This window comes from Schistocerca piceifrons, chromosome 2 (assembly GCF_021461385.2).
Source record: "Schistocerca piceifrons isolate TAMUIC-IGC-003096 chromosome 2, iqSchPice1.1, whole genome shotgun sequence".
Classification (NCBI taxonomy): Eukaryota; Metazoa; Arthropoda; class Insecta; order Orthoptera; family Acrididae; genus Schistocerca; species Schistocerca piceifrons.
The window spans coordinates 796,795,558-796,815,944 of record NC_060139.1 but is presented as its reverse complement, the minus strand read 5'-3'; the positions used below and the strand labels follow the sequence as shown (position 1 = coordinate 796,815,944).

General features: G+C 43.2%; 1 protein-coding gene across 1 annotated transcript in view; it reads left to right on the top strand.

The window, feature by feature from the left end:
• LOC124774744 (protein split ends-like) overlaps positions 1-20,387 on the top strand; it is a 369,929-nt gene that overhangs the window by 181,000 nt on the left and 168,542 nt on the right. The window contains exon 2 of the mRNA XM_047249505.1: positions 10,581-10,799. Within this exon, the coding sequence (XP_047105461.1) occupies positions 10,581-10,799 (219 nt within the window). The remainder of the gene's footprint in view (positions 1-10,580; positions 10,800-20,387) is intronic.

The window sequence follows — 20,387 nt, the reverse complement described above, 5'->3', positions numbered from 1 at the left end:
GTATATTTTGCTTATTTTTTCATAGTTCCACACAACTACTTCCTGTTTTCTCGATCGATCTGTGTTCGGTTTTTCAAGGCCTATCCACCGTGCCAAATTATAGCTAAATCTGAGGGGGGTGCGATGGGGAGGTTCCCTTGTCAGTAAAATTTTCCTTTCTTCTGCTATAAAGGAGTAAAGAACTTTACCTGGAGTAAATGGGGTTGTTACTAATTAACGGAAGTTCTTACTGCATCGTTCGTATAGGAATGCACCTAATGTTCCCGTAGCATTCTGTTTTTCCGAGATTGCAAATGCGCACCTGACGCTTGTGACGAACTAGCTCACGCCGTTGGCAGTCCTGTACAGCGATGGCCGCCACTAGGCTGGTCCCCAGCGGAGCTCTCTCGCTGCAGTGGTGGGCTCGTCCCCAGCAGCGCGCCCTCCCCAGTGATATTGATTTGTAAGTTTCACTGGCTGGAATGGCCGTGAACTGAAAGCGCCTTCTTCCTCCGCTTTATAGGGCACTACTCCCTGATATGCTCTCCGGGACGTCGTATTTTACGCCATTAGAGCATAAATTGAAGTTCATGTGTTACAAGACGCCGGGAAACTAAGACTTGTTAAGGAAGACTCTCATGTAATTTTACGTTCGTCGTTGTTCGGCAGGAGCGGCAGTAAACTTCGCTGCTGGTAATATACAGAATACTCTTATATTCAGTACTTAAATAGTTTCTATAATTTGCCGAACAGAACCGATATATTAGTAAAATAACGGTGCTAATACCCACATCGGCAAACGGTGATATTCATTGCTAGACTACAGTGTGGTAAAAGAACTTTGTAAGAGTGCGCATCCTACTGTTTAGTTGGACGTTTTGTTTCTTTTCCTAATTTAGAATGTTTGTGAGAAAAAAAAACCTTGTTACATCCAAAATTTAAAACAGGAAGTGGTGTAGAATCATAAATGTACAGAACTCAAGGGGCACATATCGTTGGGGTTTACGCAGTAGTTGTTTTTACTTATCACGTAGGACGTGTTGCACTCAAGTGTGGCTGGCCGACGAGACGCCCGCCCTGCTGCGTGGCCTCCCACTGCTGACTCACGCGCGGCGTTGCCGCAGCCCGCATGGTCTGCAGCCTCACCGTTAAGCCCAGCCGTGCTTCCGTGTTACTAGTTTTATAAATTATCGCGCGGCACTCTGGTTTACACCGAGGAATAATTTGAAATGTCAGACCCTAGTTATCGTCAGGTACCACGAAAGATTTTAAATATTGCTCGGTTCTGTTGTTAGTCGATCTGCAGTTTCTTTTGCGGGGTGCATGTATACTTTTGAGTACAAAGCGATCCTACTCAAGTCATTTCGCGTACGAGCCGTTATTCTACTTTCGTTAAATAATGTCTCCAGTCAAAGATCTTCGTTAACGCTCGAGACAAGAGTCTACAAACTTCTCATATTTCAGATCTTTACAGCAGTGATACGTATTAACAGAATTCTATAGCAAGGTGTATGGCATTGTTTATGTTGTCATTGTTTTAACAGCTTGTTCTGACGAGGTCATTGATAGAAGAAAATTAGGTATAATTAACCTGTATTATTTAGGTGGGACTTGAGATAACATGAAATCTGTAATTCGTAGACTTGAACACATTACGGTGAAAACTGTCATTGAACTTTCTTTACAATCTCTGTGGTGTATCTGTTTGATCGTGCATGGATTGAAACATATTGGGAACACCGAAGTTCATTTATTGTCTGTTAATTTATTTATTGAAAACACTCACAGGAATGATGACGGGAAAAGGAGAATCATGCTGCTTTTCTTGTACGCATCAAAACACACGTCAGTACTACATATATAATTTAATTCAAAAGTTACAGCTAACATATACCTGATAGACCAGGACGAGAGTCAAAAACTTTGCAACACAAGACGGTCGCATTTTCCGTAACGGCAGTATTTACGTAAAACTGCTGTCGCGAACATTTTTCACAGCAGAGGACGGTGGAAGTAATACCATAGTGAAGCACAAAATAATAGCAGCTTACAGAATACATATTGGATACTGATACTCCTGATGTTCCTAATCGACGTCTGCCGTAGGCTCGTGCTGTAGGGTTACGGTTTTTTCCACGTTACGCCTGTTGCCCGATTGAGCATGAAAGCCTTGCTGCCATTGGTGGATTTCTCCGCCAATAGTGTTTAAGGCCGCTCCGAACCAGTCCTCGGCTGTTGTCGGCTGGACGCTTTATATAATAACTCCCCTCCCAGCTCTGCGGCAGGCTTTTAGTGATACCCCTACTTCACGCTATAGTTCTCCTTGAAGCCCTTCTACGATGCTGACGTCACCGTAGGCGCCATGGCAACCTTTCCCTCGCTCAGAAGCAACTGGGTTGCCAGGCAGGATCCTTCAGCTACATCGATTTTTCAGCAGAAAAAGGCAAAACATTCCAGTTCTCGTGTAACGTATAACCATCTGCTCGTGAGGATCACATATGCTGTAACACACAATTTTCGCAGTAACGTAATGAAATAAATGACAGTGATACTGACTGCGGATACGTATATGGCTGCAAAGCGCCTTGTTTTAAACGGAAAACGTATAATAGTTAAAATAAAAAATTGCGACACAGACTTTCATCGTCATTCAGAGTTGCGCTGCAAAACAGTCGTAGTATCCAGAATAAGTATAATGACAATTGATTTGATTCTGGCGTCAGTTTGATCTGACAATACCTACAGATAACAATAAATTCCTTGAAAATAAACACAACGATACGATTATCTGCCCTATTCTGTTTCATCGAAGTCTTAGTCTAGCGCCGAATACGTAAGACTTATTACCGTTGCAGTAATGCAGGAATTAAATACACTCATTCCTGCTGCCACACAATTTAGTCTTCAGTTCAGCGCTGCGGAGAGGAGCGAGAATAAGCCAATACGACCGAAAGCCAAGAACTGCGTGCGGCAGTGCGCAGGCGCAACTTCTGTCCAATAGCGAGGCTGTAACCGAAGTGGGAGAAGTTCTTGGCAACGAGCCAGTCCGCAGCGGTGGCTGTGACCCCACCTTCTATGCAAAAAAAGAACGACTTGCTGTACTTTTAGACTTCTGCATTTGCTGTTTTCGTGACGGCGCCAATTCATTTGTGTTCACGCCACTTTCGATAAATGAATTGTTAAGTTAAATGTACGTCATTGAAAATTATTTATTCTGCAATGAAAATTAAATTTCATTCAGGAATGTAATCTTCAAAGCGAGTTGTAACTTTGATCTCCTTCTTTAGTTATCATTTTCGTGTATCGTAGAAAATAACATGGATATATTTTATGCTCCGTGAACAATTGTTTTCAATCGTGTCTGAAGCACCTCATATCATTGGTAGGCCGATCATATTTGCCAGTATAATTAGTTGCAGACGAAAGAAAGACATGATAACAGACACGGAACTTAGCTAACCATTACCGTTAATGTTTACGTAAGTGGTGATACATGTGTGAATGTACGACTACAGCTTTGGAACGCCCTGAGTAGTTACCACCAAACTGGTACACATTGGGCCTAGTACCAGGAGAAAATTACCCATGGAGTAAGTAAGACCTACTGCTTGTGGGGATGGGAGTAGGAAAGTGGTGAAACGAAAGCATAACTCAGGAACGCCTGGAAAAATTTCATCCAAACTTTGTATATGACTAAATATTCGAAAAAAGCGGTTGAGTAAGACAACCCTAGAACTATGAGCTATCACCTCTGGAAATGTTAGTAGGAGTAAAAAGGAATTACATTAAAAGTAATGAAAAAGGACACTTCCGTGAAAATATACCACTTCAGTGGTCTCAATGGCTGTTTGGTGAAACTAAAAATTATCATCAATTTCACTTCAGGGAGTAGGTTGCACAGCCTGTTCCGGAACCCATCTTACCCTTGTGCGTTCGCTACTTCGGTCATTGAAATTCTAGGCAGATCTTTTCGCACCAATTACACCTGAATGATAACACCAATTGACTTTTTATTTTTTAAATTTTGCTTACCAACTCGAAAAGCTGTAGTTCATGCCCTATTTCTGTGTTTCGTATTCTGACGCATCAGTGTGCAGCTTTTAATTGCCCTGAAAAATTTCATCTCTGCAATTATTTTTTGAAAGTACACGCTAGTTTCGTTCCTGGCTTTATGGTTTAGAATTCTATGAATAGTTCCACATACAGGTTTAAATTTGCAAAGTTTTGTTTGTATGTCACGGTCTACTGTTGGGGATATTTCACATCCAAGATATTTAAAAGTGGATATCTGCTCCAGTGATTTGCCTATCTCTGTTTTCGACCTTATCATGGTTTTCCCCAGATCTGTCATTACTTTTGATTTATGTGAAGATATTATCGCTCCAAATTTTTCTGCTTTGTATATTAATTTGTCTAGCTGTCTTTGTAAATTATCTTTGTTGCACAACTACCACATCGTATGCATGTAAAATGCTACTTAATCTATATTATACTGCGCGAGCGTGATAGGTTACCACGATTGAAAATTTCTTTCCTCTTACTATGATCGCATCCATATACAGTCAGTTCCAAAAGAAAGTGTACGACGTAATCCGTATGAAGTAAAAACGCTGTTATAAATATATGTTTACATGGAAATACGTGATATTAGTAATTGCACAATTACCTAATGGTTAACCCAATCGCCGCCATTATCGATTATAGCTCTCTCCGATAAATCATCCACGTTTTGAACCTCTGAATATCGTTTGGCCAACTTCGCAACGAATCTCTTTGACTTCCTAAGATTTTTAGCAGCAGCTCCATATGAAAGTCTTGATTCCTTTGGATGATTTACAAGAAATACTATCTCGTGAAGGCTGTCGAATGCCTTCGAAGATCGATGAAGTCGGTGTGAATATCCAAGCTAAATTCCCTTCTTTGTTCAATCACTTGCTTCACGTCGAAAATGGAATCTACTGTAGAATGGCTCTGCCTAAACCCCATCTGTTCTTCACAGATGTTGATGATGATGATGCCTGCTATGCCCTTCAGTCTACTATTGATTATTCTGATGCATATTTTATAGACGTTGTTCAGCACAGTTATGCTCCTATAATTTTCGCATTCAATGACTTTCGCTTCATCTAATTCTCAACTATTCTTCCTGTTCCCAATTCATATTCAGCAGATGCATGGGTCTTCACATGTAAGAAGCTTCCACCATATTTCAAATATCAGAGTAGTCACGGACCTAGGAAAGTAAACATGTAATATGTAATCAAGTGTCTTTTTTATTAACAATACAATTTTTAAACATTTTACTTTATAATTCGTGGTGACTAAGTTGGTAAGTAACAGACTACAAGTACGAAGCCCCTGAGGCTCTGTCGCCATTCTGTCTTAGAATTTTTTTTTCTGCCACTTATCACTTCTCTCACCTCTGGCATTGGTTTGTTAATGTGGAAAATAGCAGCTGTTTAACTGTAGGTCCTTTTGTAAGGTCTGAATTAGCCAGTTCAAGGGCTGGAAAGAGACAAGAATATGCCATCCCTAATAGGGTCATACCTTGTGCTAAATAAAACCAAACCTTTGACTGAAGGTTGCTATCCTTTTTTAAAATTCTGCGTTGCCTTTATATCTTTAAAATATATGCCGTAAATTAACTGCACTTAGTATTACACTGTAGACAAATATAATTCCTTTCCTTGTCTGATAGAAAATTGGGATAAATAACTAATATGTAAACACTAGGGTTTTCTGTTACATATTTCCACTTTCATTTGTTATGTAAAACGTTATAATCTCAAATACTGTAAATTTTACCAAAATGTTACATATGTACTTTTGTAATTAGTATGGTTTGAGGTATGATAAACAACTCTTTTCATCAGTGGAATAGCACAAAAACTGACATAACCTGATCCTTAGTACAGTGTGCGAGCACCACAAATGGCAAACACTAGGTCTTACGTACTGTGACGGATTAATGATTACTTCATGAGGGATAATTCACAAAGGAATCAGAATCTATGGATCAGTCACGGAAAGTGCTGATATAATTGTAATACGTCTTCCTAGTTAAATATTTAGGAGCAAAACTGAAAATCGATATGAAGTGAACAGGTAAATCAGCATTGAAATAACTAATAGTAGCACTCTGGAAAAGTACATTGCATCTACAAAGGAAATGGCGTTTAAGAAACAAGTACGACCATTCTTGAGTATTCCTCTAGTCGTTGGAGCCCTTACTACGTAGGCATAAAAAGTGACATCCAACGAATTCAGGGACGGGCTGCTAGAACCGTAAGAGGACGGTGTAACTCATGAAAGTGTAGCAGAGGTGCTCAGAAAACTTAAATGGGGATAACTGGAAGGAACGCGACGCAGGTCTAGCGAAAGGCACTTTGGGGTAGTAGAAATAAGGTAAGAGAGTCGGCGTTTACAGGGGCATACATGTACTAATCAGTCACTTATTCCTCGCCAAAAACTCGAATGTAATGCCACAAAAAATCGCTAATATAAATACGAAAGACCCTTCACCGTGTTCTGTACAGTGACTTACGAAATATTTTGACGTACAATTTTATCCCAAACGACATGTTTAATTGCTTCAAGCCTGAAGATTGGTCACAACTTTCGAGACATAGCCTACCTTGTAGTATCTCGTCCACCAACTAAGCTTTGGTAGGACATACAGCGTCTCCCACCGGAAGAATATAGTCGTCTGTTACCAGCGTGCAAGGTAAAAAAGGCGAGCAGATGTCTCCCGTATACCAGAGCCACTGCAAAGCGAGCCAAGTACCACACATATAATTCTGGAGGGCACAGATGGAAACACCCTTCCGAGTACCATGATGTGTGGTTCCCCCCGTAAGGCACCAGACGATTCCCAATACGATTCCTGTTCAGTTATATTGCAGAGTTCATCATCTGCCCTTGTGTAATTCGACCTAGTAGACATCTAATGAGCTCGATGTCAGCGGTCGTATAAATTTTTTACGAACACTCAAAGAACTGTTCCAAACGACGTTAAGGCCGCTGCGCCCGACTATGACGCTCTTTGTCCTCACTATCAGTTCGCCAACGCATGTGAGGATGTACGCGAACAAATGAGTCGTTGTTGTCGTTCCTGCACCCTTCTGTAAATAAACTCGTCGGGTCGCAGGCTGCAAACAAAGTTGTAGCTTTTTCACTCACCATTCACGATGTAGCTCTGGTCGTGTCTTCGGGAGCCTCAATTTGTATGAGTCTGCCATCAAGAAGACGCCGACGATCCCTTGAAACTATGTACTATCCGCGCAAAATAACCTGGCATTCGTTGCTGCAGCTAAGGGGAAAGACCGTAAAAGCATTTCCCATTTACGATCGTTCCAACAAACCACCGCGCCGAGTGTCAACTTGGTTTGCGCGGACAGTACATACAGGGTGTTAAAAAAGAAATATTCCATAGTGCTGATAGATGTAGTATGGACAAAAACAAGGCAAAGCTGTCCAGTAAACATCCAGTAAACATGAGATCTAAAATGCATACCTTAAGAGTTATGAGCTCCTGTTTCCATACTTCGAAACAAATCTCTTTTACTGCAAGCTCTTTGATTTCCATATTTTGAGAAACTATAATGTAAATTTTACCAAAATGTTACATATGTGCTTTTGTTCAAAGAATGGTTCAAATGGCTCCAACCACTATGGGACTTACCAGCTAAGGTCATCAGTCCCCTAGACTTAGAACTACTTAAACCTAACGACATCACACACATCCATGCCCGAGGCAGGATTCGAACCTGCGACCGTAGCAGCAGCGCGGTTCCGGACTGAAGCGCCTCGAACCGCTCGGCCACTACGGCCGGCTGTGCTTTTGTAATTCGTATGGTTTGAGGCATGACAAACAACACTTTTCATCAGTGGAATAGCACTGAAACAGTGGACTAGCACTCCGTCAGACTAGTACAGTTTTCATGCAGTACTTGCATTTATTCTGAATGTACAAACAAACAAAATGTGTGAAGTTGAAGAATTCCATCACCAAGGGTTCTGTAATTTTCATCAGCTTTTGTAGTACTTTAATGCAGGCGGGGTAAAGTCAAACATTTCTGAAGTATTTATGACTAATTGTTGATTGCTGATTAATACGATATGTACTACTCCGCGTGACGTCGTCAAGAATAACCATCACTTTATTTGGTAACGGGAATCGACTCTCCATTGTGGGCATTCGTTTTTACTGCTGCCTATGTTCTAATATCCTCATTATTGAGCGGGGTATTTATACTCGGTATCGTTTGTCTGTGTACAGGTGATGGCACTGGATCCTCAATCGGTTAATCGATGTGTTATTTATGGAGACTTCTAGCACAAAGAATTCACACCATTACTGGTTCAAATGGCTCTGAACACTATGGGACTTAACATCTGAGACATCAGTCCCGTAGAACTTAGAATTGCTTAAACCTAACTAACCTAAGGACATCACACACATCCATGCCCGAGGCAGGATTCGAACCTGCGACCGTAGCGGTCGCGCGGTTCCAGACTGAAGTGCTTAGAACCGCTCGGCCACCCCGGCCGGCACACCTTTACTGGAAGAGGTCGCTTTTTGTTGTTTTGTTATAAATATATCATGCATTCAGTATCATCTGCACGTATCTGTAAGATGTCGTGTCCTCCAAGTATAATTTTACCTAATCTGTTTGGTGATTCCACCGATCGTATCTTACAATGAAGTCAACACAAGCGTAGTAAGTACGAGTGATGTATTGGTCCTTCAGATTAGACATAGGTCAACACTCAGCAGACTGAGACTATGTAGGTAGAGCTCTTTAAGTGGGTGTTTATATTTTTCGTAAATCTTATTCAATTTGCTGTAAATTATTCGTGTATTTACTCATCGATAAATTACTGCTACAGTTTATTTCGTTGCTCATGATTATACTCAACATCCAAGAAGCTGTAACTCTATAGATACTGGACAAATTCTTATACTCGTGAGCAATTGAATAAGACGCACCGATGAACTGGCGTGTGGATGAGTTCAGTGATGCATCTTGACGTGGATTCCACGAGCCATTGATAAAATTTGGGTGCCCTCTTAACTTACAAGAACTCAATCGCCGCTACCAGCGCTTGGAAATTGCTCAGAGCTGGAACGTAAGTTCTCACATTACTTGGATCACGTTACTTGCACGGCGCCCGTAGATGTGTTCAGTAGGATTGAGGTCAGGTGACCTGGGGGCCCTACAAGCATCCCTATGTTCATGAAGGGTTCCTCAGACCATTCTGGAACAATTCAGATGCGAGGAGAGGAGAGGTGGTGCACTGCCCTGCTGAAGGTACAGGTCGTCTGCAGAGTGATGTAAGCGCAAACGGATGTCTCATGGTAGATCAGTGGGTTAATGTTTCGTTCAGCATTGAGAGAGGATGACAAATTATCGAAAGAGTCGCATTTATTCACATGGAAGGACAATACCCCTGATACTGGCCTGAACGGTGTCTCCATGGCAAGAGAGCTGTATCACTCCTGGTATATCACGACTCAACAATCCAAGCGACATTTCCGCTTGCTTTGAGCGACCAGTGACCTTAATCATGCACTTGTATTCAGCTCTGGAATCTCCGACGTTGTGTGACATAGATACATGATGTATCTGTGCCCCACAGAGAAATAGTGAATTTGGATGTTACATTTGCTTTCCGGTTTTTTTCTGAGCTTAGAATTGACAAGTGATGTGGAGCACTATGTCCGCTCCTATCAATTGTATAACCACGATAGATGACCGCGACCCCAATAATCAACAGTGTGTTGCTGGCGGCGTCGTTCTTCCCCAAATCGAAGTAGCCACGCTACACATTTTGCCTATCTGACAGGGAGAGACGGAGTATTGGTACGTCAGACCCGCGACCAAATGTGAAAATATTACGCGCCTTGCAAATGTTGCCCATGACTGTTGTATATCTCGTAATTCAAGTACGCGTGAATGTATGCGGGCCTTTTTAATGTAGACTTCACAACTTCAGCATAATCGAGATTTGGTTTTCCACGTGAAACAATGTTATGTGTTTAGGGAACGGTAAAGCTGCTATCAAGTAGGTTGATTTGGACGCCGTATCGATTTAGTAGGTATAATCCCGTTAGGGTTCAAGACATATAGTTTCGCTGTACCCTTCGCCGGTCTGTAGAGTGGTTTTCCTAGATATCTATAGTAAGGTATTCGCGGTCTTCGGTATTCTCAAAGCATCACCAGAGGCGCAAGTTACTAGAAAAATGTATATGAACAGAGGATTGAACTTGGAACTTTTGCAATTATAATAATAAGGCAGTTGACAACTAAACCACAAATTCATACTATCTGATTGTAAATATGAAGGTGTACTGTTGGGAATGCATATGGAAGAGTTTTTGCTTAGAACACGTTTTGGATGGATTGTATGCCCTCATTGTTTACGAAAACAACGCGAGAGGAGGAACTGCGCCTGATAAGTGTGTGGTGTTTGCCTTTAGTTCTGAATTTGACCTTGCAGGCGAAATGGCGGAGATGCACGGGAATCTATATTCTATTTTTATGTTGTGTTATGTTCCGCTTCGTTCCGACATACGCCTGACGGTGTGGCTTGTGTTGCAGCTATGGGCGCGTCCAGAGCGTCAAACTGCTGCCGCGCGTCAAGGACGACGACGGCGGGGGTTCCAGCGGGCTGTGCGCCACCGTCGCCTTCATGGACATCAAGTCGGCGTCCAAGGCCCACAACATGGAGCACAAGCTGGACGAGCGGTGCCTGAGCACCGAGTACTACGAGCCCGCTGCCATCCCCGGAGGCTACTCCACGCCGCGCTTCCCCCACGGGTGCGTCGCTGCTCTTGTCCTCTCTCTCACTGCCGCTAGCCACCCTCGCTTGGCTTCGTCCGCGTCCCGTGTGTACGCGCGCTGCTGCACTCCTTCACTTCTGACGCGCTCTTTCGTTTGATTCAGTTCACAGATACAACACGGCAGGTCCCGCCACCTTCGCTAGCTCATAGTTGACGAGAAATAGACGTCACGCGCAACTCTATTTTCCTCTGGTAAATTTGTTCTTCACGTTTAAACTGCCCACTATACTTCAAAGAATGGCTGAATGGTTTCGGACATGTGTATTTTGTCCCGACGGCAACGTTGTAGGAGTGATCGGCCGACTCAAATGGAAAGACCGTATACAGAAACGCCGTTTTGCGTAGCATTAAGTACTTCTTCTTAACACTCGGTACTAAAAAGCCATGAAGCTTTAATTATCATTGCGAAAGTGTGAAGCTACGTACTTAAGTTTTTGTTGTTTGCGGGTACATGTCTGCAGTCGTGGTTGGTATACACGGAAATCTCGGCGACATAATACAGTAGCACGTCGCTAGAGTAACCAAAACAAAATTGCACTTCCCGTTGATGGATGGGAGTATCGCACAATAATTCGTTTACGGCAACAGCGGAAGTGTTGCGGTTGTGTCAGGTCAATCTATGTAGCTACAGAAGTGATCTCGATTAACCTGTGACTTATGCGCTGCTGCCAAAAACGAATTACCTACCGCGCTATACTCAGCATCATCAAAGGACTACGACGCCATTTACTTTTGGTTGCTCTTGTGGCGTGGTAAGATAGTGTTTCGCGGGGATTACAGTGTGTACCAGGACTGCACATATATTCCTACTAAGGAACAAAAAATACGATACGTAACAACACGACTACCCCTCGCAGTACACTCCTACATTTACAAAAGGACGCATACAGTTGGCTAACGACTGTTGTGGGATGGTCATAATACGCATCCCGTTGCCTTCCTCTGTCGACGATTGCTCGAATACACGTGCACCATGTACGTCAAAGAAAAGCTGACGCATAATCGAAGGTTGGTTTGAACACTTACAGTGTTTTCCTTAGGCTGTTGTACGTTGTTTGTACTTTTCTTCCTCCGACCTATTAGCTAGAGCACCCAAGGGATCTTACTGTTTAATGGTGTAATCAGATCATTAAGTGCCTTAAATTATTTCACAAGCACAGTATAGAAGTGAAATAATGTTACGCAAAACGAAAATCCTGATATTAACTATGGATCGAGTACCCAATCCTAGACCCACCGGTTTGTATATTGTCATCACAGCGACCAAGCCATGTTCATGTAGGTCATGTGGCGGCGATGTGAATCTGAACTGAAAGAAAATACATACGCATCCGAAAAAGTGTACACAAGTAACGCCAGTACACAAGTAGCGCCAGTACGTAGGCTACATTCTGTCGCCTTTTAAAAATTATGAAATGCGAGTAGCTGAAATATATGAAAGTTACGTAAACACGAATTGATGTCAAGTCAGGCTCGCTTTTAACTGCAAAAAACATTTTATTGCGCTGTTCTAATTAGGCTTTTGTGCTATTCTCAAGCGTAAGATTTTATGTTATGTTACGGCGTAGTAATAGATTAAAAATAACGTCCTTGTAAAGCTGTGCCACTCTTGAGGTAATGGTTGTTATCAATGACCAGAATAATTTTTTTTTATTTACAGGTAGGTTGAAGTCAGTCAGCGTAGGCCAGAGGGAACAACGATGGCTGACTTCAGTCTACGTGTAAATAACAAACCTACTCATGTCATTGATAGCAACTCCGGCACGTAATCCGACATTGCAAAAGCGCAATAAGATGTTTACAGCTAAAAGCGAACGTGGCATCATTTACAAAAATGAATGGCACATTGACAAAAATAAATCGCTTACAACTTCTGTTTTCGTAATAAGAGCGTTCATATGATTTGCAAATCTGGTGAAAAACTGTGATCTGCAATATATGAAGCTGCCAAGCGATATGTTTTGTTACGAACCAGGTTTTAAAAGTGTGTAGTGACTCTCAAGCAAAAAAGCAACGTCTAATTTTACTTTGTTCCGTTTAGCAGTGTACACCGTATTTACGAATGCGTTTGTTTTCTCTTTCCTTTTAAAAGATATCGTGAGCTTTTACTGTTCATGTTTTCTTGACGAACTAATGTAGAGCATGTCATACAGCAAACCGGTGAAAGGCTGCGTGTTGCTGAAACGTGTCACGTGGACTCACCTTTCGTAGGTTTTTCCACTTCATTGCACTACTATAGTCGTGGTGAGCAAGTTACTAAATATCTGTGAACTGAATTAAAATTACCGAAAATGGCACCATACTACTTTATGGCCGAAGATTCTGACGAGCGCGTGTACATGCGGGATACTTGCTGAAGATCGAAGAAACGTGTCCCATCCTTTTCTGCCCTATTAAGCATTGTCGCAGTAATTTATTTCTGGGCTAATGTCTCTCAGTGATGACAGCTTCAGTTAGGCATGTTCTCTTATCGAGGTGACTGACATTACTACTAGTTGGGTGTAATTAATTGTGTATTCTCCTCCCCCAGCTCCCCCCCCCCCCTCCCTCCTTTCTCTCATCACATGCAAATCCAGGATGTTAGATACCAGCTTTCCGCTGCAAATTGGTGGTACTTCCTCATTGTGTTGTAGTCATAGCGCATTTGTCGCTAAATGCGTATGTATTCAGATAGTTCAGAACCCTATGGGTCACTCTTAAGTGGAGTGACAATTCCGTATCCTACTCGCGTCTGACGCTAAAGGTACATGTCCACCGCCCACCATTTCCCACTCACGTATCTGCCCGTTTTGGTGTGTTGTTAGCACGTGTGTTGTCGTCTTCCAACATCTTCGTTTGAGATAAAATTGATTTCTGTGTCAGTCAATGTTTGGATCAAAACTTCAGCGTCGCCCATTAGTTTTTTTCGAGGAGAATTTTCGAGTTTGGTAGACTGTGTCGTGTTCTGTACATGAGCCAGATAAGAAGAGGAAGAAGCCGTCAGTATAGTGTCGTACGTGTATGCGTGTGCCATCTTCCTGTGCAAAGTGTAGTCGGCTCGTCGTGTCAGCGCCCAGCTCAACAGTGAAGCGACAAGCTGTTCGTGTGTTGTGTTTGTGAGAATTGAGTGTAGTGTTGCCGCAACGGATGAAGGCATCGTGCTCGATGGAAGCGCACTCATCTCCTGTGTGACAGTCTGCAGCATGGAAACCAAACCGTCACAGTGAACACGTCTTCGTGTGCATCTAGTGGAAACGGCTGTGGAAGTGTGGACTGCGTGTTCAGCACTCGCAGGTGTCGAGGATTATCGTGCAGTGCTGCTCCGCGGTGTCCGCTCGCGGAAATGCTCCGTCGCCGTGAGCTGCAGAGCCGGTCGAGTCTGCAGGAGCGGTCGTGCGGCTTTCAGCGCGGAGGACCCGGCGGTGCCGAAAGTATCGCGAGTGTTTGGCAGGTAATCGCCACGGACGCCCACCGCGTGGCCAGCGTCTCATCGCAAGGTCAGTGTGGATTTCCTCATTCTCTGTTGTGTGAGCTACGCCTGTATCGGCGTCGCTGTGCATGCCCCCTGCCGCCTGTGTCGGTGTGCTCTGGTAGATTGGTTCACACTGCAGGTGGACGGCTCCAGGACGTTCGCCTCGACTCCATTGGCGATGGTACGACGAACTGCTGCATATTATGGCAATAATGATTTGCCGAGTGGAAGAACTCTGACAACAACTTTAACCAACCTAACAGTGTTGCCAACTCTCATTCAACAGACCTTAGAAAGTGACCGTGATTACGGCGGACGAACAAGTAAACGATTGACTAGGCCGCAAGTAGAGTGTCAGCAACCATGTCGATGTGGAAACTAACATTATTCTAGCTTGTTGGCATTTTCCAACGTACCTGCAGTTTTCAAAATTATTGTATTTGACATATGTAGACGTTAAATAACACACACATCACTCATAATATGACAGGCATTGTATTTGTACATGCGAAATAGAAATTGCGTAGTGCTGGCCTCAAAGCAAATCAGACAAATGTTTATGTTCCAAGATTTATGGGAATCAGACGGTATTGATCCTCTGATATCTGTAGCGATGTTCGCCCAGTGTTGATACTGTTCTCATTGATAGACAATACGTGCGTTAGTTATAAAATTTTGACTAGAGTAAAATTAAAAGCGTCATCATTCCGAAGATTGCTTTGAACACCTCAATGCCGTACTAGGCGTGGCCAGGTGGAAGTGGTATTCCGTTGCCTTCCTTCGACCTTTGGACTGATTTACCAGCCAGTTATTGGGGGACTTAAGAGATTAATGTGGATTCCGGACAATGGGGAACCTCGGCATTTTTAACATCAACAAAGAAAGAAGTGATAAGTGACAGATAAAAATCCAATGATTGACCGGGCTCTTAATAATTGAGGCACCGAGCCACATGTAAAAGTTACGTAATTAATATTTTGTTGCGTGTTAGCCATAGTAGCTATTCTTGCTAAATCGAGAGATTGAAATAAATGGAAAAGATAACACTAAAATCTGCGTATTATAGTAACAGCGTTTTTTTTTTTTTTTGTATCAGCGGCATGTTAAAGTTGCAGTGAATATCCTCACATAAAACGGAAACCGTAGTCAAGGAGCTACGACTTCGATTTTTATATTGGCACATCGGCAGTAAAAATGAAATTACGGATTTTGTTATTAAGTTCCCAGTTTTTTGTTACTTTGCAAGTACATGCTTGCCTGGTATACAGCGAAACCTTGCGTCACAGTATCGTAGCGCACGCTAGGGTAGCCAGTCCAAAATGGCACAGCCCAGTGGTGAAGTGGATTATCGTGTGGTAATTCACTGTCTGTAGCAGCGGAAATGTTAGAGAAGCGTCAGGCCAGACCAGTCGCCTAAAGAAGACATCTGGACTGGTCTGACACGGCTGTAGCATTTCTAATGCTGCCGACAACGAGCTACCGCACGATATTTCCACTTCACCAATGGGCTGTGCCATTGTTGATTGGCTACCCCAGGTGTACGTTATGATACCGTGGCGCGGAAATTTCAGTATGTATCAGGACTGCAGACATGCAAGCAAACATACAAAAAGTTTGTTACGTAACTTCGTGTTTTTTCTATATGATACTTAAAACATGACTACCCCTCGTAATTGAATGATCTAATGCTCTTAATATAACTCCGGTGAAGGGGACTGCATTAAAGTAATACTCCTTAGGATTTTAAATCAGCTGTGCTCATCTGCTCCATAGGTGTAATTTTAGACTGCTGATTCTATTTGAGTCTCTTACCATGCTCAGTTGGTTTTCTAGTAGCAAACTGTCCCATATAGCCGGCCGGAGTGGCCGAGCGGTTCTAGGCGCTACAGTCTGGAACCGTGCGACCGCTACGACCGCAGGCTCGAATCCTGCCTCGGGCATGGACGTGTGTGATGTCCTTGCGTTAGTTAGGTTTAAGTAGTTCTTTGTTCTAGGGGACAGATGACCTCAGAAGTTAAGTCCCATAGTGCTCAGAGCCATTTGAACCATTTGTCCCATATACAGTGGGCTTTAATGACGGCACCTTGAGTGGTGCAACTACTGTTCGCCCTTGTGCTGAAGGAATCACCCGGCTTTAATCACGATTTTTTTTTAATGCGGATGGGATGAATGCAGAGTTGTAGACTGGAGCATACTCTCCGAGAATGAGAGTTTTGCTATTACCGCAGCGGCACACCCTCATTCAGATGCTGGGTGTGTCAGCAGGAATGGTCAGTATTCAGGGATTTATTAGGAACGATCATTCGAAGCAAAAAGGTCTCATTAACGTGGGCTCTAAAATCTATACCTTAAGAGATGCGATCACTTTTTCATTAGAAGTCATGAGTATCGCAGTAGTGAAACTGAAAAAGAGCTCATAAACCTTAAGGTTTGCATTTTAGAGCCCACGTTTACTAGAATGATCGTTTCTGTGATATCACTGAATTTTGATCATTTCTCCTGGGGTACCCTGTTGATTTATGCCCTTCTAAAATGAAACACGAGCATATTCATTATTTGGATATATTGTAGCGATTCAGCCAGACTTCCCAGTTTTCTTGCTCAAAAAGGCATGTGTTTCTCCACTAAATTCTGAACATAATACGGAGCGATGTGGCCCAGTAGTTAGCACTCTTGATTCGAGGGGCCGACAGTTGAAATCCGTTTCCGACCATTCAGATTTAGGTTTTTGGTGATTTCCCCAAAACGCTCTAGACGAATATCGTGATGGTTCCTTTCAAAGAACACGGCCTATTTCCTTCCCCTTCCTTAACAACATACCGAGCGTGTGCTCCGACTGTAATGACATCTTTATCGACTGGGCGTTAAACCCTAATTTTCCTTCCTTACTTCCTGAACGTAATTGAAATGGGGAACGAATGCCCAAAAGCTGAGTAGCTAAAATGCGAGCAACATTTGCTGTTTGGCTAGCGCTATACGATTTGTTGTCTCCTTGGACACCGAAGGAGATCCACTGGTTTATTCGTAATACCAAGCTCTCGATTTCCCAGCCGACTGAGTCAGTCTAAGTGGTTTACTCTTGTTCTATAAAGTAAGGTTGAAATGGTCACGTAAAATGGTCAATATCTATTACCGTCCATATTTTCCAGTAAAACTACTGCTACGCTTCTAAAGATGACGGTTTCATACACTTCATTTGCTTTACGAAAGCGTAGACAGGAGGAAGCTAGGCAGCTTTGCTACCACGATGGTTGTTCATGTGATGCTGTTGAGTACGTGGGCGACGACTGCCAAACTTGGTGTTGTTCACCCCGAATTACTGTATTTCTAAAGAGCGGATAGTTAGTCGACTTTAAGAGGAGTCTAGCGAGTCATCGTTATCTTTAGACCAACTCATAAGAGATGATTGTTTCCTTCCCACAGTAATACTACTCTCTCTCTCTCTCTCTCTCTCTCTCTCTCTCTCTCTCTCTCTCTCTCTCTCTCTCTGCCCTCGGTTATTTTTAAGATATTCAGGAAGTCAATAATATCAACAATATGAGTATTGTCAGCTACGGGCCCTAACTATTTGCGTATTGCCCTCACGTTTCGAATTTCGTGTTCACTCGCTGACGTAGCTTGTGAACAATGCTAGTGAGCGGCCACGTCTGATCTTGGATTAGGCATCTGTAAGGCTGGTCGGGATACTACAGTCAGAATTATAATTTAAGTTTGATAACGCTATTATTTACTTCTGAAGCTGCCAGTGCCAAGTTCTGTGAAAATACGCATTTTTATCTATTTGTGCTCGAGGATGGACAGTTACTATTGTTTCATATTTGTCATGTTATTGCCTGAGAGCGTCAGTGATCATATTACTTTTCAATATAAAATTTATTTCATTCAGTGCTCAGAAAGTTTATTAGTGGCTATATCAGCTTCAGCTGTTCAGTCATTTTCAGTAGGCCATAAGTCGATGAAGCAATATTCAATGGACTATTGATAATGTCTAGACGTTGAAACCGGAATAGCAGTTATAAAATTTCGTGAGCATTGACTAAAAAACTATGTATTGGTTCTACTATTACTCCTGGCGTTGCATTTTACTGTATTTATTTACTTTTCTACTTAAAACTACGCGCCATATCTAATGCCTTAGTGCAAACACCTGCATTTCTTGGAAAGAGCTTCAATTTGAGCCACCCAAACCTCTCTGGTTGACAGTGCAGTGAATTCATACTGCCACCCTTTTTATTTTTTACTCTAAGTTCTGGAAGCTCTGCCATGATGTTGCCAGACTAGTTACAGCGGGAGAATATAATTGAAGGACAGCGTTGCTTAATCACAGCATCAGCGATGTAAATGGTATGAAATAAATAGCGGATCTGTTATAGTGAAAACGCTGTTGTCTTGGCTCGAGCCCCTGACAGTTCTAATGTGATGTGCAACTAACTTTGCATATAAGCCTCCATGGCTATGGAACTTCCATCCAGCTATTCCTTTCGAAGCCGTAAGTCTACCAGCATAGTGCGGAAGTATCTGAGAACTCAGGAAAAAGTGGAGAGAAGCCAAAAGCATGATGAAGGTTTCAGTTGGTAGGAGAGGAGTTACAGCTTCAAAAAGTAGGTTTCAGAGACTTCCAGTCCCGCTACAGTACATAACTTTAACTTGGATTGTACGATCTGTCTGATGAATGTTCGAATAACTTGCGGGAAATCAACCGCGCGAGGTCTTCGACAACAACATATTTTGACAGGTGCACACATGCCATTTCCAAGGCACAAATACAGCAAGGAGGCGCAGTGTAAGAGAATTTAAAATCTTGTTTTGCATATACGCGCGCGCGCGCGCGCGCGCGCACGCACACACACACACACACACACACACACACACACTGTAGCACCACGTAACTAAATATGACAGACGTCAGAAGTTATCGGTAGTAACGAATTCTAAACTCGGCAGGCGAGTTAACGTTCTCTCTGTCCCTCTGTTTTTTGACAAAGGAGAGAGCAGGAGAGCCACGCAGAATTTAAGAAAAATTCTCCATCTCTCTTAAAAATTCTGTGTGGAATTGTGCTCTGTCCCGTGTCAAAAAAACAGTGTTTAAGTGCTACCCATTAGTAATTTTCACCATCTATAACTTCAGACGTCGGTTATCTTTTGTTGTATGGTGGCGCGAATGTTTACGCTCGCCGTGTGTGTGTGTGTGTGTGTGTGTGTGTGTGTGTGTGTGTGTCGAAAATGACTGGTTGTGACCTGTCAAAATGGCTGATGGCGGCTGTCCTAAGATGCGACCAGCTGCTTTCCCGTAAGTTATTTGAAGACTTTACACAAAGTGATGCCGCTTTAAAAAGAGCGTTAAGCCGTTTTGAGGAACTAGTTCTCTAGTTGGTGGCTAGAGGAGTATGTTAGTTGTCGCTGGCACAGTGGGCTACCCGAAGGTGGCTGGCAGGGAGCGGCGCAGTGTTTCGTGTGGGCTCACGAAGGAAACGCTGTGTGGACTATTTTGGGCGCGTAAGTGCGCTGTGGCACATTTCCAGGTTAGCGCAAGGTGAGAAGCCTGTGAGAGACGCCGGGTGGGGCTGGGGCGGCGGCCGCCACGTGGCAACGCCGCGGCCAAATGCGCGCACTTCCGGGTCGCCACAACCCTGCTGCCTCTGCGCTGCACCTGTTCCCCAGGCAGGGGGCGCAGGTAAACAGTCGTCATATCGCTGGTCGTCCCCCGGTTCCATCGACGCCTCTGCGACTATCTCGAAGTCTTCTTGCTTTATCTCACACCAGCTGTGGTAACCTGACTGTTGCGTTTCGTTTTTGTTGTTCTCCCCAGGGCATGCCTAATTTAGGCAGCATAAAGTCTAAAGATAGTAGCGAAAGTTTTCAGAAAACCGGTAAGTCTGTTACGATTCCGCTAATCGAACTCAGTATGCACGGCAAGGAAGGACGTTTATGTTTGCCGTGGGGAACCCAACAGCTATTGCTACCGCGCGGCTCGCCTCCTCTGTATCTAGTTGCCAACGACTGTTAGTCACTTCGTTATTCTGATTGAGGTAAGCTCTTGATATTGTTATTGTGCACTTCAGTCGGAAGACTTAATGTGGTGCAACTATGCACGGTAGTCGACCCCGTGCAACT